At 42.6% G+C, this 26998-nt stretch overlaps 1 protein-coding gene across 1 annotated transcript in view; it reads right to left on the bottom strand.

Moving 5' to 3' along the window:
• Window positions 1–26998, bottom strand: part of TGFB2 (transforming growth factor beta 2) — a 68596-nt gene that overhangs the window by 13392 nt on the left and 28206 nt on the right. Inside the window, exon 2 of the mRNA XM_009472939.2 lies at window positions 9801–9964. Coding sequence (XP_009471214.1) covers window positions 9801–9964 — 164 coding nt within the window. The remainder of the gene's footprint in view (window positions 1–9800; window positions 9965–26998) is intronic.

Genomic DNA, 26998 nt, shown 5'->3' on the forward strand with positions numbered 1-26998 from the left:
TTTTATAAATCCCATTGAAATCTACTCTTCATTGGTTCTGCGAAGGCGTTCTGCTCAGTCTTCAGGGGGAGGCCCTCTGCTCTGCTGGCAGGGATTTGTCTGTGCTCCTCCTCGTCCGTTAGAGGAGGCCGGACCACGATGCTATCTTGGAAGCGTATCCCAAATCACCTTGACCAGGGCATTCAGTAGTGAAAAGTTTTAGTTTTGTCACAAACTGGTTTCGGAAGAATGACAAGCGAGTTTCCAGACAATACTGATCTCTAAATTATTTCTGCTACCTGCTATGGTTATTTTTCAGATCAATTGGAGAGCATTAACTGATATATTTTTTTAAAATTTAAGTATCAAGTAGCTGAAATCTTCATTAAAATACTGGAGGATGAAGCTTTATTTATATGCACAGACGTTTATACTCTCAAGTAAGTATCACACAGTTCTGAGTATAAAAATAAGGACAAGGATTGTCTTAGCCTGTACTTTATAAAGTACACTGAGAACACTATATAATTCGTGATAACAAACAAAGCAGAATGTTTGCAAAATTAGCAGAAACACTGCTTCTTTAAAAAATGGGGCATATCAGAGGCTGATATAAGCAGAGCAGCAGCATTTGGCGTCAGTGTAATTATACTGGTTCAAAAACAAAACCAAAAAACCTCCAAAACCCAAGACTCTGTTAATAGAAATGTAATTATTTTGCTCAAATTTTCCTTTGCCTACTTCCCTTCTCATATAAGGCAGCTAAAGCAGGGGATAACTGAATGAACACATTAGTGCATGTATTCTAGACAATAACCACTGAGAGCAGACGCCAGAACAGCCTGTCTTCATGACTCATTACACACATAAAAGGAAAAAATTTGACAGAAAGACACACTGGTTCTTTCAAATAACTAGAGCTCTAGAACAGCAACTTGCTTAGTTTATTTCAGATTTGATGGTCTGGCCAATAACTACTTCTAGTCTTCTATAGTTACCACAATCAGATGCAGAAGAATAGGAAAATTACAATTAAGTCCAATTTACAGTGGAATAGTTCTGGCTAATAAATTCATCACCTCCCCAGCAAGCAAACAAACAAACAAAAAACTGAATGTGGTTTAGCAGTGATGATACACAGGCTGATGCATCAATGACATACATCTGCTGCAGCCAAGAAAACCCTAGGCACACATCAAAGGCCAAGCTTTAGCAACAACGAGAGCATTTTATAGCTGGGTTTGAGAATTACGGTCACCAACTGTTAGGAAATATTTTTGGCAACTTACAGTTTCTTAAAACAAGTTGATGAACTTTCAAAATATAATAATAAGATCATATGGCCACTTAAAAATATCTATTCTGTCTGCTGCATTGCCCTGGAACTTGGGATGGTCACTGCTGTCAGCCAGCGTGGGTTCTGCAATCACTGAATAGCTGTAAATATGGCATTATCTTGTAAAAACCTGCTATTAATCTGTTTTTCTTCTCCATTCATTCTCGACTGTCTGATCTCCTCCCTCCAGATGCTGTTGGCTCCCTAAGAACTTCCTTCCTTCCCTTCTCTTCTCTGTCATTTCAGACTCCCGCAATGTTCTTGTGTATTACAACATCTTGGCAGCCTCACTAATCTTTCTCTTACTTATCAGTCATTATCCATGGTTTCCATTGGAACTTCAAGGGCCTTTTAAAATAATGGAAATAACCTGACATGTACTTGTAAGCTCAAAGTAAATAAGCCCAAACAATGAGATCCAGTGGTAAATGATGTGCTAATGCTGGTTAACATCAGAGCAGAGATAAGTTCAGCTATGCACAACATCATGGCTAAAAACTGCTGTTTAGGATAACCTCTTCTGAACTAGAAGAGACCTGCAGGGGACTCCAGCCTAACCCTCTGCAGTGGAATAACCAGATTCCCAAGGTCTGCATATGCAGCTGCTCATGGTTTCCCAATTCTTATGTACTATTCACCCCACTGAAAGATTCACTTGCTGCCTGGTCCCAGATTTCAAAGGTCTCCTCAGACAGAGCAGCTCTCAGGGACTTCATCCAGCCCTTTCTGAAGCTTGAAGTTAAAAAATGACCATGCTAATTCTCAACCCTTTCTCATTCCCCAGTTGAAATCGCAGTCTTTGATCCTATCTTGGACACAAGGATAAGCAAACCCTTAATTCTGTCGCAAACCTCTCCAGTTTCTTACTCATTATATGTGGAAACATATGTTGTAAAGTGCAAAGCCTCCACATAGTACCTTTTGCCAGATAATTGGGAATCTACTAGCTATCAAAATCTTAGCTTCTTCTTATTACCACTAGTTCAAGAGACTGACTGTGTATTTTTTAAAAAATTCTCAGTGTGAATTTTCAAGCTCTTCTTGTAACCACTTCTGCAAAAGAGTAATTCAGACTCTGCCTTCAGTGCTATGGAGTTAAAAGGGCTTTACAGCCCCCCTGCTTATCAAGGGAAGTCTTTCCATTACTTGCAAAGGTCTCCGAATCAGGCTCAAACTGAGGGCAGAATCTTTAGAGACTAGTATATGAGATGCAGAGTTACTGCCAAAATACAAAGGTATGGAGTACTTGCCAAAGTTTTCAAAAAAACCATAGCGCTCTGATCCATCTGCTCAGAACTTGCCAGACACGTTCTTCAGGCAAACTTGCAAATAAAAAGAACATATTGCACACATAACCCAACCCCTTTTATATCTGGATGGGCTACAGCTGCAGGATTCTCTTAACAGTGTTGGCTGCTACTCGCTTAAAGGTAAAAGAAGGTGAAGTGTGAGGGGGCTAAAGAGATGAGTGGCTAAAGCAGGTCAAAAAGGGAGGGGAAGTCAAGCATGTCATGGAATCACTGTGACTGACTCATTGCATCGCCCTGTGGTGAGGGAATGAGCTCCAGGAAGAGAATGGATCCTGAGAAGGGATTTCCTCTCCATTTGTTCCCCAAGCAGGGCCTTCCTTCCTCCTGCCACTGAAGATACATGTGCAGTGTAAGTTGGGGATACAGCCCTGAGGCCGTTCAGTCTGATTTATGCTTAAGCAGGCAGGAAGACTGTATTGTATAAGCAATAAACAAGAACGGAAGGTCTGGGGTCCTTCTCTTGGAAGATTCTGAAATATTGAGTGCAATTTCCTGCCATTTAGATTTTAAGATGGCTCCAAAGAAAGATTTTATATAAAATGAAGCAAAACAAAAAAATCCTGTAAACTTATCTAGCATTTAGCTTTAACTTGCCAGAGGCACGTTATGTTTTATTAAAATATCAACAAAGAGGAGCCAAAGTCAACAAAAACAGAGTGGGTTCTCCTGTCTTCTAGACAAATCCTCTAGATCCTGCAGGGTACTCCTATGTTCATCTCCCCTTTATGCACAGGTCTCCCAAGCCCTTCCTCTTCCTCGGTCCTGTCCCTGACAGCCTTATCTCATGTTCACATGCATTTTACTGCAACATTTTGGCATGCAACTTTCTTTGCTATCTGAATATTTGGGCTAACTGCTTCTTCTAAGATGCTGTCTTCTTCTGCAAGTCACTCCTCTTTCTTCCCTTCCTCTTGCCTGCATTGTTCTCCAGAAGTCACGATTCTCCTTGTGGTTTTCCCACCAACTACAGGCTTCCACCCAAACCACTCCCGTCCTCCTCCATTTTCTTCCGTCATCTATTCTCCTTCATGTAGGTTTCTCTCCAACATAGCTTCACATTGTTTCCTACACCTCCCCAAAACAGCAATATTACCTTCCCCTCTCCAACAGGCTCCCTAGTGCAAGGCCAGCAAACCAACCTGATGTTCCTAGCCCAATAACTACCATGCTGCGGTGCTTGGTTAAAACTTGCTCATGTCTCAGTGTAACGTGGGCTTAGCTACCACAGCAGACTGCAGCCCAAAGAGCAGGAACCCAAACCTAGCAGTGGGTTTCTGACCCATGTCCTGCATTCCTACGCTCCCCATGAAGTACACGCATCGCAAACAGCAATGAATCTGTCAGCTCAGTGCCCTACATTTCTACGCATGGCAGTGTCAAGCTGGCTTGTGCCAGTAGCTAATGGGGATATTATATACTTCTTCAAGTCGTCTTCAATAACTGCTTTGTTCCTGGCAAGAGGTGGCTGCATCTGAGATAAGCTCTTAAATCACAGTGAATATGATGCAGCAATAAATACTTCCCCTCACCCACGCTCACAGATTATTCGCCGAAGGTACTCTATACATGGTCTCCAGCGTACTGACTTTTTTTTGTAGGGGGATACAGTATTTTGAACCAAAAAAAGGATTCTGGAACAAGGAGAAAGCAGCAATTCAACTGAAATGTACTGCAGATTAACTTCCTCTGGTCCTGAGCTGTTGCTGAGGGGGCCGGGAAAGGAGAAGGAGGTTGCTAGAGTAGACAGTTATTAGGTCCACACTTTATACCGAGTTTGGCACTTCAAAGAGCACAGTACGTTTGCCATTCAACATAACCTTGTAACCTTTCAGACTGCAAGAGTCTGGTTTCAGGACAGCAATATATAAATTGTGAGATCCAAATATACTACTTTAGATGTGGGTCACAACGACAGTAGTCAATTAAAATCAAATGCCCCAGGTGATATCTGTAATACAGACATCCTGCGCCAGCTCACAGCCACAAATCCTGCTTCCCGGTATTTTCTTCCGTCGCATTAGAGACGGCACTTTTTGGCAAGAAAAGAGAGCAAGGCCCCTCTGCTCCTGATTATACGGAGATCAGTCTGGAGTAGCTCTGTTGCAGTCAGTGTAAATTGCCTCAGATTTGCACCGCGAAGATTTGGCCCAAATCTATAGTAGCTCGCTCTAAACGTATTCCCTAACTGAAAAACAAGACAAAACACTGTCTGAATTGAAAGTATTTGAACAACCGACTGTGGTTTAAATTTAAATCTGACTCATAATAGGGTAATATGTTCCACAGCATCTTCCTCCTCATACCTCCAAGCGGGGAGAGAGGCCCTTAAAGAAACGGGGGTTACCACTGTCTGGAGAGCAGACGGTTCTTCCTAGACACTGAGCAAGCTCCACAAGAGCCCTCAGCACGGACCGGGCCCTCCTCGACATGGAAAGACCAAAGGTCTGCTCCTGCTTGTTTCAAATTCTTCATCGCAATCCAGTGTCCCTCCCGGGCTTTAACCTGGTGCCGTTCATTTGCTCCAGCCCTGCGCTCTGATACGCCCCATGGTACATCCCCCCCATCTGCAGTCTCTCAGGTACCCCCACCCACAGCAGCCTTGGATAACGACGACAATAAAAACCAGTGCTTCAGCTGCATTTTTCATGATGCTTTATGATGTGTTAACAAAACATGGCACTGCTTCCATAGGAAGTAATTATTACTTGTTATTGTTTGACCGTCTGTACATAATAAAAATACCTTAAAAACAATACCACATCACACTCTGAACGATGACTTTTCGCCCTGCAAGGGTTTCCACTCGTCTAGCTTTGTGGTGGTGCCTATTTATCTTTTGGAATGCTTATTCATAAAAGACAAGCTTTTTATTGAAGGGTGCAGGGACTTTATTCATAAATACAGAAGCACCTTAATAAAAGAAAGATGTGATGAAGTCTTCAAAGCAGGCAAGAAAACTGATGAACAAAGACATTCCCATAACAACTAAGCTTTATCTGATCAAATTCCAATAAAGCCTGCATTTGGCATAAATCTTTAAAAACATAGCAAGGGCCACTGGAGGATGCTAAAACTTGTTTATTTAATATTATTCCTCCTCCCTCCCTCAAAAATACTTTATCTTCTTAATATTTTCTGCCGTCTCAGTGCACGTTAAGAAGCGCATCGAGCGAATGCGGCACAGTGGAAGGATGGGAGGAGAAGCGCGGGAGAGCGCTCGCAGCTTCCTTCCTTCCTTCCTTCCTTCCTTCCCTCCGGCTTCCCACTCTCCAACGTACTGATAATCAGCAGCATCACCAGCAGATTAACCCTCACTTTTGGGCAGAAGAAACAACAGAAAAGCTAGTGCCTTTAAAGAATTTAATTCTCTGTGGCTTCACTTATCAGAGCCAAGAAGAGACAGAAGCTTTTATACCAGCCTTATAAAAGAAACTTAATTCCTACTTCTGAGAGTTTTATTATTTTCCATCCTAAAACTACTTAATATGTGCACTGCGCTTCCCGTCTGTGCAGGAACACACAGATGTGGCTGACTAATCCTAAAATACCAAGAGAAGTATTCTGGGTGAAAACAGACATTAAAGAAACTGTTTCTGCTCTTGGGGATTACCACTCACTCACCGGCTTCGTGGATGCATCCAGGGCACCTCCATGAGAATTAATCTCCACGACCTACTGCCTGGAGAAACCAGGGGGGGCAGCAGACCTGGCAAACAGATCCACAACCACTCGCTCCCAGCATAAATACAACAGGGTGCTCTCTGCTCCAACCCTGCCTTGGAGATGGGAACAGGGTCCTGCTGCTGCTGCACTGGGGGCCGGGAGTGAGGGGCCACAGCCCTGGCTCGCCACGCCAAGCAGCCCCAGACTGCCTTCCCGGAGTCAGCGCAAACAAGGGCTGCAGGAAAACACAAAGTCCTTTTCTGATGTGGTTTGGAAAAGGGAGCCAAGTATAGCCTGAGGAAAGCTTAGCCGAAAAGGTGCAGTCTTGCATTTCTTTTTTCATTTTAAGGGGTAGATCTGTAAGGTCAGAGGACCACACAAAGAAAGAATCAGGAGGAGAAACAAAATATTTATATTCTGCTTGTTTATTTTTTCCATTTACCCTGCACATCTGTCTCTAGCTGTTCTTAAAATAGTCCTTCAGAGTAATATTGTCTCTTCTGCACCAGTGGTATATATACTACTACTGAACTGCCACTGGACTAAATCAGAGAGCTCTTGGAGAGCAGTTAGGAGACTTGCATGTGTTCAGGGACAGCCGCTTTGCCAGTGAACCACAACAAGAGAGCTCTGACTCTCTCCAGAAGACTTCTGCCCCTCTCTTCCTGCTTGACTGAGAAAGATGAGGGGACACGGGAACAACCATTCCCTGAAACTGCAGGTATGAGAGGAATTTAAAAAACCCTCACCAAGAAGACCTCCTCAACAAAGCAAAACACCAGGCAACTCGAAACTTGGTAGAATGAAAAAAAAAAAAAAAAAACCACCTAATAATTAAATGTTGCTTATGCAAGATGAAAAACCACATTGTTCCTTCAGGGCACAACAGCCCTGGCAAGCCCAGCACATATCGCACAAGACAGGAAGCAGTGCTTATGCACAGAGGAGGAGTGGTGGCTGCACATGCCAACTCCACCAGCAATCTCCTCTGTGAGGTTTGCTCTCCATGCATGGCTTTTCACGCTGGAAGCAAAGATACCTGAGTAAGTCTTCAGCTCTTGCAGAACGTACTTCCTTCTCCACTTCCACTGAAATGAGCATCTTCCTCATTCTCCCCTTTTACCTTCCACGCTTGTACCTTCCTCCACTGCTAGACACCCCTATCTCTATTATCAATCTATCATTACGCAGCCCGGAAGCTCCTCTAGCATCACTGTGGCACCCAATGTCTCCTACCCATCCTGCCTCACCTTCAGCTCCTTGGATTTTCTTCTTTCTGATCTCTAAAATTCATACACTAAGTTTTAGGATGCTTTCTATAGCACTGTCCTACAATACATCATAGAACCATAGAATACCTAGTTGGAAGGGACCCGTAAGGATCACGGGTCTCTCATCCTCAATTTCTCTCTGCATTTGCTTTTCCTGTTAAACACTGCATGCCAACCTCATGAGTTGTGATGGAGATTAGATGCAGCAGTATTTAGGGACTCTGCATACAAGATTGAAAGAAATAATTATGACCAAGGGGGGAAAAAACAACCAGCAGAAGACTACAAGAGCTTGTAAGAAGTAAAGCAGAGAGAGGAACTAACAGGCAGCTTTTATCATTTTAATAGGTGCTCTGCAAGGGAAATGCTCTGGAGACAGCTTGCCTCTCTACAGGCAAAGGAACAAAGTAACATGCTTAAAACATGCCTGGCACACACACTCAGAGCTCACTGCCTTTGGCCTGCCTGTTACTTGGTGGAGAGAAGACCTAATCCTACAATAACCTGCACTCATTACTCACCTAACACTTCACTAAGTATGCCCCACCCAGCCTAAAAAAGAAAGTGCCTTACTCACCAGCTATATATTTATCTAAAGGATGCAAGTACCTGCCCTGGATGCAGGTGTCAGTCATTTCCATGAGCACAGGCTTGTCAGGCTCTCTCAAATAAGCTCCAGCTGCTTCTCATCACAAGGTGAAATCCCAGCCAAGCAAAGGCCCTTTCTTCCCTACCTCTGCTGAACCCTTTGTGTCCCACATTCCTCAACCTTCGAAAAGCAACGAACCAAGCTCAGGCAACCACAGCTGTACTCATTTCAGGTGGCTGACTAACAGCTCTCAGAAGTAGAACAACAGAAAGCCCAGAGATGCCATCAATTCCTTTTAGGATGTCTGAACAGTGAGGTCAAGCCAGAACACACAATCATTTCAACAGGCTGGTGTGGCAGCGTCACAGGGACTCATAGTGTAATTCTCTGTGATGGCTATTATATATAGATGACACCAGTGACTCTCATTAAAGATTCCCAGCTTTCTCTTTTAACAAATGACACATTATTTACTCTGCTTTTCTGCCAGCCTGTCCTTGGGAAGGAAGGAAGGCAGCCAGGTCGCAGTTGTGAAGCCAAGCGCCCAGTGACCACCTGTGGACCTGAACCACATTCAACTGGGAACCAAGCTTCTCTTACATTTAAACAATGTCTGAACAGTCCAGTGCGCCTTTTCCTCCTGTCAGCCTTTAAGGTTGGCTTATACTGTCACTTCTGCAAGCATGTGAACCCAAATTCCCTCCTCTCTGCTCCAAGTTTGGCTTGCACTTGACCAGACGAGGCAGGAAAAGGTGAACGTTGAAAGTGAGGGAGAAGACTAACTCAAATTTGCACCCACTGGATCCGAACCAGACTCTACAGTGCTGCAAACCCAGGGCAGTGCTGAGGCATAGCCAATGAGAGCAGCAAGAACAGAGCCAGAGAGGAACTCACTACACTTTTACAAAGTGGTATCCTATCTGGCAGGGTTTTCAGCAGAACAAGTCCCGGGTTGCTGGAACAACCATGAGTTTTACTCAGTATAAAACTGCTGGGAGCTGAGCCCCTTTTGGTTGTTGTGTTTCTCAGCAAAGTGAACTATGCTTTAGTTCTAGAGAATATTTGCACAAACGCACAGACTTAGTAAGCGACTTTAATGGCTTTGAAGTCTTTCAAGATTAAATGGCATCAGTCTTACCAACACTCAGGAGTGAGAAAGTCATGGGGTCATTTTCTTCCTCACTCCTCAATCCCTGAATTGTCCACCCCCTTACCTCAACCCCTGGGCTACTATACAGAAGCCAGGTCTGAAACTCCTCAGCTTTGAAACTCAATTATTAACACCACCATTTCTGTGAGGAACAGTTAACAGGCTTCTCCTGAACACAGGCCAAAGAGAGGAATCTGACTTCAGGCCAGGTGCTGGGAGACAGAGATCCTGGGGAAGACTTGTTTGGTGTCTTGTTCTGTCACTTACTATATGCTGAAACTTTGGAGTCCTGAGGTACAATTGCTAGAAAAAGTTTGCACATTCCAGCTTCATATGATTTTGAATAAAGTCCTTTCTAGGAAAGGCACAGGAAATAAGAGGCCACTTTGGAAAGACAGGACTCAACCGCTTCTCCCCGTGGTTTGCTCTGCCTGCTAGATGGGTACAAGGAGGGTTTGCTGCAGAAAGACAGGGAACTGACACATGCGAGGTTCCACTGTACCTGATACAGCTCTATCCGCTGCTCCGAGACCCGCGCCTTTGAGTTCTGCAGGCGGAAGACCCTGAACTCAGCTTTCACCAAGTTGGAAGCATTCTTCTCCATCGCTGAGACATCAAATCTGATGATTCGGAAGTAAAGGCTGTAATAGCTCGGTGGGATGGCATCTGCAAGAAGGCAGTGTGATTTTATTATTTTTTTTAAAAACAGTGTAATTCAAGACAGCCTCAGTAAGGGAAATATCTGTACCATGATTCAGTTTCCAATGACCAATTTAATATTATTAACAATTTAATAAAAAAAAAAACAAACAACCCCACGTGTTTGATTATAGGAATACCATATTAATGGTATTAACAACAGATTAACAACTATTTCCAACTCTATTTCAGGTCATGCATTTAAACCTCCCCTCTTTCAACATACTGGTGGAAAATCCCGGATGCTTGTAAATTAGGAAAAAATCATAGCAGTTGGTATCTGGCAAATGCCTTCACACTTCCACAGAGTTCACAGGGATCCGCTAAGATTACAAGTAACAGCAACTCATCTGATCTGTATGTTCTCTGAAGCCCATTTCCCCTCAGAATATGGAGCATAAATTAGCCAGCTTCAGATTTTGTTTCATATTTAGTTATTAAAGGGTTTTATTGGAAGAAAATATTAATTCTGATTATAGTGACAAGGACAGGAATAGAAGAGGAAGAAGAGAGGGAAAAGGCAAGCAGATAGTAGACATTATAAACAGAATTACATGAATTTTGACCACTTGGAAGCAGTAAAAGCCATAAATGTAATGACCTCTCACTATATATCGGGGAAAGCAGAAAAAACAGTTAGAAAAATGGACTCAAGTCTTCAATAATAGTGCTAAACATATCCATTTAGGTTTCAAAACAGTCTCTTCCCCCTTCCCAGCTGTAAGCCTTGACTGAGGGTACGCAGCAAAGCACTTCAGCACAACCCGGGTTACCCTGAAGGGTTCAGCAATCACCCAAGGCCTTTCCACCCCAGGCGACACCCCCTGCGCTCTGCTGCCCGGCAAGGCCTGGCAAGGCTCTCCTCAGACTGCGGGGCCAAGCTGGGAGAGGAGTCGAAATGACTCAAAGGCCCTGATAAAAATCTCCATTCAAAGTGAGAAAAAGGTTTCCTCCTCTTTTACAGTGTGAAAACTGAAGTGGAAAAAGAAAAAAAAGAAACAGGAAAACTGTATTTGGGGGGTGTGGGGGGGTGATTTTCAGCTGAGGAAGCAAAGCTCACAGGCCTCCCTGGGGCCATGCCAGCAGGAAGACTTCAGATAATAATTACAAAAGAAGTTTTCGCACTAGTCACCTAGCTCAGGAGCTGTCATGCAGTGGCAGGAGATGACAGCCTTGACATTAGGCAGGTGAGCAGTTCAGCGCCCATGAAAGACCCAGGCCTTGTCTGAAATCCCAGCGAGGCCTCCTGCTCCGCTGCCTCCCTCGGCTATCCAGGCCATTAATCCAGGCATCTATCAATCAAATAAAGTACCTTCTTCTGGAAGTACCTAATTCTTAATAGATACAACACACAAGTTGTCATTTCTATCTAAAGAGATGGGAGAAACCAAGTCCAGTACATTTACTTTTATTTCTAACTACTAACGATTAAAGGTAGTTGGAATAAATCCTTGATAGTATTTATTCATATCAATAAGACATATTAATAACTTAAAAGACCTTCAAATATTTAGTGTTTCTAGACCGGCTGCTATTACCAGAACTTCTGAGCACCACAGCAGCTCCTGGCTACGCAGGGCAACACCACTTGCAGTTACACATTTAACAACCCATTTGTTGTAGCTTTTTGAATAATTCTAAGTTCAAACTGACTACAGAATAAATACCAAGTACAAGACAGTCACATGAGGAATAAAACAAATTTATTCCGTCTTCACAATATTCACAAACATGCTTCCTCTACATAATTGAGCCAAAATCTCTTTTTCAAATGATCAGAGGTAAAAACTCCTAAAAATAATCCTAGCTATGAGAAAATCTTTGACGACAAAGAAGTACTCTCTGCCTCAACTGCATTATAAGTGAGAGATGACAAGTTCTCAAAATACTTAAAAAAAATCCTCTGAAAGAGTACCTCCCAAAGCAGACCCTCAGTATGGTCAAATGGGTAAGAAGTATAAATATGAACAGGAAGCCCCAGGCTTCCTTATGCTCCCATTTAATTAAAGAAACAAAAAAAACGTTCTCAAATTTTTACATCTGCAGTGCTTGAAAATAAACCCCGAAGCATCATGATCAGTATTCTTGCCTACCAGGCTTATTGACAGAAAACTGCTACAATCTTACAGTGAGAACTCAAAGAAAAATGGAGGCAAATTACCCCTGCACCAGAACTGCTCCTCTCTCCCACAAGCAACACATTAGTGCTGGTCTCTCTAAATACCAAATGAAAGTCTTTTGAGAAAAGCTTAACTTTATGCAATGATGATCTTAATTTTGATAGATTTTGCAAATTCTTATAAAAGCTACTCAGTTCAGAGATTATATCCTCATTTACGAGAGAAATAATCTCTTCAATTTATTTTTCTGCTATACTCCGAGACTACTACTTGTTCTTCAGCCAAACCTAATCCTACTAGGAATATAATTTGGTATAATAATATGTATATATAAGACTGATGCTTCCAGTATGAGTTGTAAGTTGTCCTTCCCTGTCATTTATTTGAGGCATCAACCTACCATTTCATTCCCTGTGGACAAGCCAAACTAGCAGCCAGCCACTTGCCCTGGCACAGACAAACCCCGTCCATCTTGACTTTATTTCAGATTGAAAAGTCTTATTTAACTGTCAGTTTGATTTATACTTAGCTTCTAACTTATTTCTAGAACTTTCTTGTGCTATATTTATAGTCTTTCTTTTCAGTTTCTATATTTTAGATATTGTATATTACAAATCTGTGAATATGTATCTGAATGGATTTTCCCGGACCATCTCTGCATTTACGTTTTTTCCTCTTTCGTATATAAAGAAGTTAGACAGAGAAGCAATACTCTTTCAGCGTGCATGTTTTTGGGTTTGCATATGTGCATTCATATACACAGCAAACGAGTATTTACCTTCCACTGGAAAGCAGGTGTGGTACACCCACCATGAATAAGAATGAATTCTTGTCTTACAGAAGTTTCATCTCTCTTATAAGATAGTTTTATATCTTGCAAAAACCCACATAAGAAATTTGATTTCTTTATCATTCACAACAGTATCCATGGGAAGTCAATTCAGGAAAAGGCATTATTCATGGACAGCTGAAAAAAATATATTTTTTACTAGCTGGAACCCTTCCTCTGAAAAAGAATGGCTGACTGCAGAATTGGGGTTTACATGAAAATTAATCAACATTAAGACTAAGAATTGAGACTTGCAACTCTCTTTAAGGGAATGGAAAGAACGCTATGGAGTCTACAAGGTTTTGGATTAGCCTTTAAGTGACCTCAGATGCTGCAATTTATCTCTCTTTGTGACTCCACCTTAACCTGACAGTTGTATCAGTTCAGACTCAGTTGGATACCTCTAGATTCCCCTCTGGTTTTGGGCCAATGACTTCAGTAGACGCCAGGATGACTCTGACCAAGTTAGTCTGCACATAGAGTTACCCTGCTGCAGACTAGACTCTGTAGGTGTTGTTTGAACCATTATCATTAATGAGCGGAATTAAATCAATATGTTTCCTGTAGCTAGGAAAACAGATTTCTTTTGTTTTGGAGAGAGGGAATAGTAAATGCAATGAAAGATTCCATTTTTATCATTTTCAAATTATTCATTAATTCAACCCTCAAAAAACTGAAGACTTCCAGCTGTAATAATGATAATCACAATCACCACAGTACAGCTGAGAAAGAGTTATAAAATGCAGTTGGAGAAGGTGAAGGCAGCATCCCTCCTCCTCCCTTTAGCCCGCTGAACATTGAGCATCAAAAGTTTAGCTTTTTTATTCTTTTGTTGGTTTTTTGTTTTGGTTTTCTTTTTTTTCCTTGAAGGCGCTGAAACTTCATCAGCTGCTTCACACAGGACAGTGCAAACTGCCAGGTTAAAAAGTATTCTGGTATGTCAGTGTTTAAGTGCATAAGGACACTGTGGTTTCTGTGCTTCTTACTGACTTTGTTCAAAGTCCAGCATCCTCTAAGCTCCTGTGCCAGCAACTAGGACAGAAAGCAGCCCTGCTCTGACAGAGCAGAAAAGCACCGATGGGAGGGGTGTAGGAGACCTATCCCAAAATACTCAAGAGTCTGCAGTACTGCTCCCAGTTGGAGCATCGTCAACAGGGGAGACTGAACACATCCTCTTACTGACTCTCCAGAACAGCATGTAGAACCCCAGGCATCGCTCCTGGGAGGAGAGCGAGATGGAGTCAAGCTCCCTTAAACTGGAAGTGGGAATGGAAGGAGTTTGTTTCATGCTGGAGATATTCCCCAAGTCAGGAATCTCCTGCATAAGAGGATGACACTTTTGCCTTCCACAGTTGTGTTTGATGAACTAAGCCCTCCATTTCTACAGCTTTTCTCCCAAGTACTGCATGTACTGACATTTCAGGCAAAACAAAACACTTTGTTTGACATAGCTCTTCTGAAAGTTGGGCTTTTGTTCTGGCGAGGAAAAAGACCTAAATTCAGTTGTATCTAAACAAGGCTTTTTTCCCCCCCTCTGAATTTTTATTTCTGCTATTGAAATTAAAAAAAAAAAAATCAATTATATGCACAGCCCAAGTTACGAAATGTAAACAACTTTTCTTTTCTTGCTGGAAGAGGCCAGACAGGCCGACTTCACACATACACCCACACTGGAAAGGCTGAGAGCTTCAATCTAATCCTTCCATCAAGGGCTTGTAATAAATGCTCCAAAGATTTATTTTTATTCCCTTTTGTGTTTATTAAACTTTGGAGGGTTTCTTTTCTTTCTGGTGCTTTGCCCATTCTTTATTACAGCAGCTACAAAACATGGAGTGCCCTTTTCTTCTCGCCCTCTTTTTTTTTTTTCCCTCCTCGTTTTTCTAACTGCAGTACATGAATGACCATGTAGTAGGCTTTGAAGCAGCACATGCAAATATTTATAAGAGTAGCTTGATTGTTATTAAATGCAGTTGTTATGCTTTCCACGCTCTGGCAAGCTTCCCTAACCCCTCTAACTATTAGGACCATTTAGGCTGTTTAGATTTCAGCTCACTGATAGCAAATCCTGCATTTTTTTTGTAACAAGCAGCAGCCACCCTGCATAACATGACACCGTTTCTCCCCCTGTGTGAATTTTACTCTCTGCTCAACATACGGGTCCCTGCCACGAGCTGGGTCAGGCTGCCTTTAAGGACATCCAGACATGGTAAGTGAAGCAGCATGCGCAAGACTGCTGGAAGGACGGGCAGCCTGTCAGCTGTAACGGCACATCTTTCCAGCAGGATCCCATCCTTCCTGTCAGGCACACTCGGGTCACAAATCCTCTCCTCTTTTCCAGGGAAAGTCTCTCCAAGAAATTAGAAACTTGTTTAATGCATCTGGGCTCCCAAAGCCCATGGATAATTACTCTGCTCACCCCTCCTGACCCTGACGTGACTGCAGAATCCTGCTGGAAACCTCCTCTCTGCAATGAAAGGGGATATATAAATACAGTGAACCAAAATACGGAGGCCTACAGGTTATATTTGGGAACTGGGATTGGCCCTCATAGGTAAATCAGTTGTATATCAGCTTTCCATTAGCTCTGAAACTCTATCCTGCTGTGACATTAAGTTATGAGCACATCCATTAGCTAATCAGTGCTCTTGGACAGAAACACTTGCGCCGCTCTCCGCTCAGACATCGCTTCCAGCCTCTTGCAGCAAGTACGAAAGCCGTGTAAGAGACTTACTCCAATATTCCAGTTTTTACCTACAAAGCTGCCAATGAGCTATTACCTTTATCTATCATCAATCATTTGCTATTGAGGAGGGACGCTGCACTGAAAGTCAGAATAAAACTGCTGGGAACACAGTGGATAAGGCTTTCAGCTGAGGCCTAATGGCTCTGGAGCAACTCTTCTTGGAGAACAGGGTATGCATGCAGTTACCGCGCAATGCAAGACATGACGTACGTGTTCTGTTATTGCACCTGTTTTTGGTGAAGAACTCATACCAGAAACTGGCAGCTAGGCATCTTCCACTGAACGACCCCTAGATACGTAATTTATCCATGTCAAAGGGGAACAGATGGTTCATTCCACATTCCCTGATACCTTCAGTCTCGGTATTTACTGCGCACGGATATGCCAACGCTTGGCATAGAGAGAGACAGACAGACATACATAAAGGAAGACAGAGCTTTCTTCATCAGAAAGACAGAAAGAGAAGAGATTGGGAATCCAGCTGCTGCATGACCCTTTTGTACATCAGAACAACTGGAGATTGAAACAACTTCCCTCCTTTACCACCAGTACTGACCCCTGGACCTGTCCCTGCAGTCACATGGGGAAGCCTCAGTACAGCTTCACTAAGACAGTTAGAGTCCTGAAGTGATTCCCCTTGGAGAAAAACCAAAGAAACAAAACCTCACTCCTACAGGGACTCCTGCTGCAGCTTTATAAACATTACTTTCTTTCACCAGTTACGCTAACAGAAGCCAGTCCTAAACATGTTTTGTTATTTCAGTAACTTCTTCCTATATTAGCTAACTTTTTCTTTGTAATGAAGACCCACTGAGCGCCTGATAGGCAGCGGGGAATCCATACATGTAATTATTATGTCATAAACTGGCTACAAAGACTCAATAAATGTCACTAGCAGACTCTAGAGTGCTCAGAGCAAAGACACTTGTTGGTGCTCACACAGTAACGAATACATTGTTTATTTTTGATGCCTACACTGTCTCTATCAAGCTCCACGTGTCCACAAAATATACAGCAGTGAAGGTCTACGTGGGCATGGGTTTAGAACAGAATAATTATCAGATTTTGTGACATATGTGACACTGTTGAACCGCTTGCTATTCCTCATTTAGAACACACTAAGACTAGAAGTAAACAAGCCCAGGATGTTCTCCAGATTGAAAAGTTAGGTACAACGAGGCAAAGGTGAAATTTTCTGAAGACAAATTTATGAAATTATATGCTCCTTACTTAAAATCTGACAAGGGGCTTGTGGTTCTGCTGCTACTTTCTCATCGCTTCAGCAAGCCTGAATCAAAAGATGTCTAGCCAAAGCTACAACCTCAATAGCACAGTAATCTGGGGGTCTGGTTTCCATTACCCAAATAATTAATTCCTTCAAGGTACCCCTATTGCTCTGGAGTTTGATGGACTGTGACACTCTTACGTAACTGTCTTTTGTATTCTTGGTTTTTATAATGGCGAAAAATATCCTGCAGTCGTCTTCGGGTCAAAATGCAACTGGAATAGTAAGGACACTAAGATAGTGTAATTAGCCATTGAAGAATCATAATTAGAGTTAAGTTAAGGTTTAGGTTAAGTTCTTGCAAAGACAAGCAGTAAAATAAAACTCAAATCATTGGTGTTGTCCTAGCAGAGCTGCTGCATGGGATTCTTGGTACAAAACAGGTTAAGTCCCGGCTTTGTGGGTCATTTTGAAGATGCAAAGAGAAGGGCATCTTGTTAGACGCTCCCTAATTTCTGTCAATTCATCTCTACTAACACACTGCAGCTGGATATGAGTCCTACAGTGGACATCAAACCCTGCCAAGAAAACCTACTGTTGCCTTTTTAAGGCTGTAACAATACAAGCCATTTTAGACCTATGTATTTTTTTGTAATTGTTCTCCCTGAGCTGGGCCAAATCATTTTACAAGCTCAACTTCAATGGTATTTACATGCTGCAGCTAAAACTGACTTTGGATGTTCCTTAATTTGGTCTGGAGACCACTGTAAAAAGGGCCGTTATTTTCCTGTATGACTGAACTATTTGATTTAACTGAATCTTATCAGCCAGAAAGCCCTCAATTAAATCCTTTTTTCCATTGGACTTTCTCCCTCTGCCACCCTTTCACAATTATTAACACAAAGCTACTAGTCTTTGTAGGCTCAGTCTGAAACATTGTTCAGGCTGAAAAAATCCATACTACTCATACCAGCTAGAAAGAAGGAAGACAAAATATGTATTTTGAACAATAACCGATGGCTTCATTTTTTCTCTTCTCCCTCTCCTACAGGTACCATACGAAGAAAAACTGCTGGGCCAACATCACGTATGTTTGCCCACCTCCTATGAGGTGCAAGACCAACAGCCACTAAGTTTGGGCTATGACAGATCCCCCATGAACCCTTCTTGAAAAAGGTTCACAGCTATTCCATCACCCAAAATGCAATGAGGAATCAAATTTAACACCCAAGAGAAAAACTGCAGGAGCACTCTGCTTTGTCTGAGTGGATAACTAAAAACCTCACACAGAGTCCACACGATCATTCTCCTATGAGTGACGCAGAGGCATTGCTGTCTGATACACTGCTGCTGCAAGGGGACGGTGAGTTAACGTGGGTGCAGGCTTACACAGAAAGACCCAGCTTCTCTTCCCAGACCATGCTATTAATACTAATGTACAGCTTTCAGAAAGAGATTAACCCCTTCTGTGTTTTTAGCCAGGCTTTAAAGACTAGACCAGATTTTCAGGTGTTCAGCACCCAGCATTTTAAGGCATGGGTTTTTTTGGATGTTTTTTAAATTTTTCCAAAAGTCCCCAGAATACAATCTTCCAACTGGGTGTTTCTGGCCTGATTTTCAAAGGGCCTAACTGTTCTTGTGATCTTTTGAAAATCAGGTTTGGGTTTTGGCACTGAAATGGAGCTGGATCTCTCTTGGCCAGCTAGCCCCAGCCTTGGGTGCTGAGACATGACCTTAAATCTTGCCTCCTCCTTGGCTCACTTTGCCCAAAAACCTAAAGCAAAAATTCTCTGTCAGTCTCTGTGAGCTGGAGTGTAGCCACATAAGTAGAAAATAATAATGATTAAAAAAATTCAAAAACATATCTGCAGGATGAGAGGCCAAACCACTGGGCTACCCAGAAAAAAAATCTACCAAAAAAGCAGAAAAGTCAGAAAAATCCCCTCTGCATCTTTCCTCTCCCTCCCTTTCTTTTGATATCATGTATCATCTCCAGCCTTCATCTAATCGGTCCATACAGTACTGGTCCATGCTGGGTGTCAGTGTGATCAGCTCCTATGTTTTCCTTGACTGGACCATTAAAGAACAAACACCCCATCAAAGTGACATGCTGTCAGAGCAGAGGCAGCAAGAATTAACCAGTTTATCAGAAGAGACACTGTGTGCGATCAAAAAATGATGCCTATAGAATAATCCTTTTCAGAGTCGGGTTGTAAGCACTGCGGTGCATCTCCTGTGAGATGCCACTCTAACCTTCTCTCTGTGCCTCCCCTGTTCCCCATCACTGCTCATTTGCAGAGAAGATTAGAAAATCTGAATGTGTTTCGGGATTGGGAAATACTTAGGAAACACCAACCTCAGTGCACAGTCCTTCCATACAAGCTACACAATTGGAAGAAATCAGTTGCCTGTGCAGGCTGTCCTGAACAAAAAGGAAACACCTGTGGAACATATAGGAAGACACCTGAAAGTAAGAACTACAGACTGCGTGCATGAGTTTACATCTTGAAATGTATGCTAAGGTAAATCAGCACAGAGATTGCAAAAACTTGTGTTATTACTACTTCACAGCCACAGGGCAGCTGCGAGGCAATTACAAGCCACAGTCCTGGTCCTTTACAAACTCTCCTGTCCTGAGAGTGCGTTCTGTTGAATAGACTGAATTCTTCTAAGAAAGTGCACTTCTTTTCTGCAACTCTGAAGAAAGTGAGAACTGCCCAGAAGACCACTTCTGCTATAAAACAAAACTCTCTATTAACTTATGGTAGAGTCAGACTGAGCACTGAGCCTCGAATCAACTGCCTGGATCCAAACCTCTGAAGCTGGAAGAGGATCAAAAGCCACTTGAAATCGCTGAAACCTCTGGCTAAAATGAAAGGGGAAACTGTCCAGTCCCTTTCAGGAAAACAAAAATAAAACTCCAACCCAGGCAGACTTGGTGTGACCACTGCCAAATACTCCTATTTCTTAAAAAGGAGCATGGCGTCCCTCCCAGGGGATGGCCCCTCTTGGGACAAAGCAGCACGTGTAGCACAGCCCCATGCCTGATCTTTCTCTCCCAGCAAGAAAGGCTATTTACCTATTTGCAAAAGCTGGAGTAGCTGGAAACGGGGGTAAACTAGCACCCCGTATGGCAACCCCTGTGAGTCCCCCTCAGGTGCAGGGTGCTCAGTGGACACTTTCTGTCCCTGCCGTTACGATTGCTTGAAAATAAATCTCCTGAAGAAAAATTCCCTCATCGTGAACTCACCAGACCCTCCTCTCTGCTTGCCTTTAAAGCTTTCCAGGCTGTTGGCTTGTTTTCCCTCGTCCACGCTGAAATGCGGAGGGGCTGGGTAATGCGAACAACACTGATGCATCACATGAGAGCTATTTTCAGGTCTAAATTTTGAGCCGTTGAGCAATGCTTAATTGGTGTAACCTAATTACTCGGGAGTATTCTGGAGAGCAGCAAATGCTGATTTTTCCATTCCGGACCATCTTTCAGCACATACAAATCTCCACGCATTTTAGAAAGTCTGAAAGGTCCAAACTCAATTCTCCTCTTCTCAAAGTCCTATTTACACATCACCTGTCATGCAAAGGAGCCAAGAGGGAATGTAAACACAAACCATACTGCTATCTTTGTTTCTCAACAAAGAAACCTTAATCTTGTGGCAGGTTAAAACATATGGGGTAAAGCAACAGCACAACAGCTCGCTCTCTCAAACATAACACCCCCATAATCTCACCACTGCTTATGCAACACTACAGTTTTAATATTGAGAGAAGAAAAGCACATCTTCAGATGCATCCCTCGCTCCTGGGTCAGATGCCATCGTAGCAAGCCCATGACCATGCATTCCTGACAGGAGCTGACACATCCTTTTCTGCTGGGAAGATGCACAACAAGCTAACAGGAAAGCTGCTGCATCCGTCAACAGGCGTTAGACCAAGTTAGAGAGTTACCAAAGCCTCTCTGAAACCCGAGTGAAGTTTTGGTCCCATTGAAGTCACTGACAAAACATTCCCATCACTTTCAAAAGGGCCAGGAATTTACCCCCACGCTTGTAAGCACAGAAAGGATTTTCAGCACAAGAAAACTGTCTCTAGCCTCTCTGCCTGCTGTTCTCTGTGAATTTAGTTTGCCAACAAAAGGTCCTTCAGCTTTCAGCAGTTATTTTGTGAACATTCAGGGAAGAACTCCTCCTTTCAAATCCCCATCAGGATCCTTTGAATGAAATCCCAGGTTATCATGTATCACCACTGAAATCAAATATGTAAATAGATCTGTGTTGTGTTTGGAAACTTCTCAGGTATGTACTTTGCTATTCTGCTTACACTGGAATGTAAGAAAAATACTCCTAGTGTCTTTCATCTCTCTCCATGAAGGGCTGCTCCTCTTTCAGCTAGGAATCATAAGCAAGAATTGCAAGTACAATCGCCTATCTCCTCAAAAAAAGAAAAAAAAAAAAAAAAGGAAAGAGAAAAGGGCGGGGGGAGGCAAAAAGAAAAAACTCACCAGGGAACACAAACCTTTCTGAATGGCAAAGTAAGACCTGACATGCTGGCACTGTTCAGCTGAGTTTTTATGGCTGCAATGACCTCAGCGACTTAAACCAGATCAGATTAGCCTTCCGCCATTCCCAAGACTGACCAACAGTCTTCCTTGTAACAAAGACGTTTTTTCCCTTTCATTTCCCAACCTTCTTCTTCTGGTTGCATGCTACTGAAGTGATATCTCTCCACCCACGGGCTGAAGAGGCAGACATGATCGCAAGTCCAGCTGCATATTTGTATATTGTATTGCTTTACACAGAGACATCGGGATGCTGACTGCAGTGCCTAAAAACCCTTCAGCAGTCATCGTACCCCCAAACCCAAGTAACATTGAATAATTTTTATCTAAGAAAACATTTTACCTTCTCTTCTCAGCAGCAGATTAGGTGTAAGGTTAGGTGTATGTGCGTGTGTTTGAGATAGCCTATGTACGTTTATTATTTTTTTAAAATCCTTCCTCTTCCTGGCACCTTTCTCATGAATGTCACTTGCACTGACAGCTCAGCCAGCAGGATTAAAACTGGCTTCATGGTGTTATCTCAGTGCCAATTTACTAATGAGCTACATTTAAAAAAATATATGTTGTGCAGACATACTTTTATTGAATCCATCAGACTCACCAACAAAAATTACTTGTTATAAATCTATTCGCCCCGTCAGCATACAAGAGGAGCTTGGCATGCCTGCGTGCAGCTGCGCACGCTCCGCACCTCTCCCTCCTCCCATCTCCGGGGTTTCCACAGGCACTGAAGCTGAGGCAGCAGGTGGGACGGAGGCATCCCGCAGCCCTGTGGGACCTGCCACCCAAGGGGCTGCGCGAGTCGGGTGAAGAAAGCGGTGCTCCTCCAGCAATGCCCAAGGCAGAGAAGGCAGCCAGCTCACAGGGTCAGGCCACTTGTGAGAGCCACAGGACAGTCGTCCTGCAGGGAAAACCCATGTCAGGTCTCCCCAGACCTGGGGAGACCAGGGCGGTCTTTTTGGGACCCCATAAGGCAGCTCCAGTGAGGAGGATCGTGATTAAGCCTGATCCTTGGACAGAAGCACAGGCATACACTTTCAATACTAGAAATCAGGCTAGTATGTTTATAAGCCTAACCTCTCCAAGGAAATGGACTTAATACTTCTTTTAAGGTAAGCTGCGGTTACCCGTCATATGTCTACGCCTGTAAAGTTAGGCCATTCACTAAACGTCAGTTCAGTACAGCTTGCACTCTGACAGCAAACACGCTCATCACAGGCTCCGACTTGTGCCTTTAGTGCTGGATGACTTGAGCTGTGTTTTAAGCCTGTGAATACGCATCTGCATTTTAATCTTCTGTGTAGAAGAGCTTCTAATCACAAGTATTGTTATGAAATCCAAGAGGATGGCTGGAAATCCCTTGGATATATCCTGAGGATTATATACTGCCACGGCGACGCAACACTATACAAAAATCTACTTTACAAAAAATGTACCACTGCAGAAAAAAGCTGCACTGGAAAGAAAAACACACAACTGGAAAACATTTTGAATTATTTAAAGAACTAAGAAAACTTTCCCCAAATCCAATTTTCTCCAACAGTGTCACAACAACCACAAAGTCGTCATACATGACAAACTCGGTGGTGTTGAAATCAAGGAAATGGCAGCGAAAAGACATTCTCAGGCTATTTCACAATTCAGTTTAAGCTGTGCATACTGCTCTGTTCATGTGTCTCTCTACCTTAGCACAGAATAATCCAAATATCACTTCTCTTGTTTTCAAGTCAAACATTTTATTTCCCCTCTTATTCATCTGCAAGGTGGTTCAACCAACTGGAAGTGAATGTATGGTAATATAAGTGGTAAAATCAGTCTTAATATTTAGTAGAATAACAGGGCAAGAAGCCTACCACTCTGCTTAAGAGAAAGAGCATAGGCGTTGGCTTCACTTTAAATACAGTCCTGCTGAAGTCATCCTATGAGCTTTCCTATGCAGCCATGTGCTTAAAAGCTTTCCTGCCTCAAAGCCTCTAGCTGTGAGGGAGAACGGGGTGAATCCAGTCCTCATGACGCTCTTCAGACTGAGGAGAGCTCACAGGACCAAATTCTTCATGCACCTCACACTTGCAATCTGAATTTTGTTACTGCTTTCTCAACCTACCCAACCTGTGTTTTGGAGATGGCTCCTCTGTGCAGGAGCAATAGTGGGTGGTAGCTTTCATGCCAATGCTGTTATTGGCCTTCCAGTTCAAACTCCTGGTGAGAGAAATGAAAACGAGCATCAACTTTCTGCGAGCATGCAGAGATTTACCTGCTGGGCTGAGCTCATCCCATTCATCTCAAGCTGGCCAATGGACAGCCATCTGTTACTAACACTCTCCAGGCCTCCCCAGCCTGGATTAAATTCCAGTCTAGACAGAGCCATCCAGTCTCCCCCAAAATTTTTCTTTTTAAAATGGGAACAGAGTACAGTTTTAACTGACGGAAGTTGGTTAACATAGATCCCTTGCACAGAGATCAAATTAAATAGAGCATCCCACAGAACCCAGTAGGGCAGCGGTCTTTGCTCCATCATGGATGACTGTACTAAGTAAGAGTGTACTATAAACCATGTCCTAAGTTGCTTTTCCTGTTAACGTGGACCTAGAAGGGGTAGTGTCCTATTGCCATAGACCTGGAGCACAAAGTACTGCCTGTTACCTATGGCTGCAGGCTACCGCACACAAGACAATGTACCTTTGAACTGCTGTCTCCTGAACAAACCACGAACTATCCTTTTTCTCCCTCTATCTGCATACTTATACAGCCCCATGACCACAGTTTTTAAGTGCACATCTATCATTCATCACAGTTGGTGGTAGTTCTTTTACTTTTGCTGCCTCATCTCACTTGGAGCTCTCCCATCATTTAATTCCTTTAAACCACTCAGCCATTTCCCCTCTTCAATTAGTCCCTTAAAACTTTCCTTCCTCTTTAAGCTTATGATCATTCTTTCATTAGAGCGCTTTGTGGTGCCCTCTAAGGAGAACAAAATGAAATACCCCCCCCTCCAATTACACTGTCATGTTCTGTAGAGTGGAATAATGTACAACTTGTAAGAAACCGAGCCAATGCACAGATTGATAATGAAGGTAACACCACCAAGTTTCACTCTCCTCTGGAAGAGGAAGAGAGTAAAATTGAATATACAGTCATAAAATATATGAAATTAAATAGGTCTCTGCAAATGAAAGTTGCCTGTGAAAACAGTTTCCAGGTCTATGGTTTTAATTACTTCATAAATGAATGGAAAACAGGATTAAGGGATTTGCACAATTGTTACACATCATGTTTGGAATTGTAGCATTTTTCCAGCTACAATAGCATGAAGGCATAATCCAATAAAGTCCAACTGAACTGGATCCAGCTTCTCCCCAATATTTCAGTTTGGTAGACAAGAATCTGAAATCTTTCTCCAGCAGCACTCACAGGGGACTGAAACATGCAGTATCGGGGTGATTTTGCAAAGCTTCCTCATTTCTTCTCAAGCTTTAGATTTTATGATTTGCACAGATTAAAAATGTCATTCAGCTTTGCTCATTTACCAGATCTGTTTGTAAACAAGATTTCAAGCACTGATTGAGCCATGGACCACAAACTCTACTCTAAAGGAGAAGTTCTCTGAGTAGACAAAGCCATCTGGTTACAAAAGCAAAGTGTGCACAGGAGAAAAAGTGTTAAAACTGCTCTTGTGCCCTTGTAAGAATCCATTCACGTTTGCAAACACAAAAGCTTAGGGCTTTTCATCCGTGGCTAGAATAGACCTTTCATTATTTTCCCCCTTCCTTTTTCTGTTTTTCTTTTACTGCCATGCACATTGATTTTAGCCTGAATAAATTGCCCATGAGTGACTGTTCTTTACATGTCTTCATGTAAGTCAATTACCCAGGAAGAATTTAGCATGCTGTACCAGCTCATTCAAGCTTCTCCTCCTCAAGCTTAAAATCTCCCTAACTCTCCTCTCCTTCACAGGCCTGCTCTTCATCTCCAGCTGGACTGAAATCCGGTAAATATTACACTTACAAGGTAACAGGTCTGGAATGTGAAGCATCTAGAGCTTAGCAGAGTCTCTTCTTGGCATCTCAACGTATGTACTTTGTTCCCTAGTGCCAAACAGTATTCGACTGGCTTTATTCAATTCAAATTAAGATATTAAATCCCAAGACTGTAGAAACATCATTTACCAATCAAAACCACAGTTATGAGAAATGCCTTCCTAAGGGAAGAGACACGTGCTACTTGCCTTTTTAGAGTCCACCTTTCAATCTGGAATATATGCTTACATTTTTTTTATCATCCTTCATAAAGGAAAGACAAGAGAAAGAAGATAAAGGCTGGTTTGTCATGCTTTGTCCTATAGAAAGCCTTCCCCGTGACATTATCATCTGCACAAAAGAGAGGACCAACGTATGCAAACCTCTGACATTTTATAAGGTTTACAGAATAGCTCTGAGAGACAGCTGAAGGCCTTTCCCCGACGGAGGGTCTGGCACACAGTTGACCACTGCCCTGCTTACACATCATTAGCCCTACCATTGAATGAATTAGGGAAGCCAGACTGAAGGCACCTGCTCAAAGCTGTCTTCCACAGCTACGAAGACAGAAGAGGATGCATTTACCTGGCCTTTTCCTTACACACAAAAGATACTGCTGACATTGAAGAATAAGAACAGAGTCATAAAGCAACAATCAAGTTCAAATTCTCTTTATAATCAAGCATTACTGAATGGCACCATGCAGCATGGCTTGGGAAGGAAAACTCTAAGCATTTCTCACCTGCTAATCTAGGGCTGTGTCCATACAGGCTCAGTCTTCACAAACGCTAACTTCTAAGTGCTCTGTTCAGAACTGCAAAATCCCCTAAGGCTCGAAGAGCTCTTCTGAATTTAATGTTGGCTCCTACTAACTTAACTGCATGGATTAGATGCTTCATGGCCAGCACAATGAGTTAGGAAGAGACAGGATTCTTAGCTTAAAAACTTCTCTCCCATGTGAATGCAATGGCTGGCCATGCCTATATACCAACACATATTTAGCTCTGAACGGTATAGCTGGCTACATTGTAAAGACTCCTTTAAGTGAGAGGCACTGACTTGTTCAAGAAGCATTTATAGATCAGGATGGGGAAAAATTATAATAGACTGTGTAGAATTCAAAATGCAGATAAGAAAAAAAAAAACACAACATCTTTCTCCTCCTTCCAGAGCAGTCAGGGGTCTCAGAACTTTCTCAGTGGCACTGTAACTAAATGTAAATGGATTTTCCTCATATTGCAAATTACAGAACTGTCCACCTAAATGGTTTACCTGGCTGAAGCTGAAACACTGTTGAATTAGCGGTGTCTTTGAAAGGAGAAAAGAAGACCCAACTAAGACATCTACACATGGAAAAGTAAAGGTGTCCAATATTTCCTTTGAGAGGGGGTGTTGATAACCAAAGTCATCTTACTCAGTGACAGAAAGTTTACCTCAAATATAAGTTTACTAATCTACATATAGGCTATATGGTGCTCACATGCCTTGAGGTGGAAAGTTAAGCTTTGCT

Source organism: Nipponia nippon, unplaced genomic scaffold, assembly GCF_047370975.1.
Source record: "Nipponia nippon isolate SJK-2023a ecotype South Korea unplaced genomic scaffold, ASM4737097v1 scaffold_4, whole genome shotgun sequence".
Taxonomy (NCBI): domain Eukaryota; kingdom Metazoa; phylum Chordata; class Aves; order Pelecaniformes; family Threskiornithidae; genus Nipponia; species Nipponia nippon.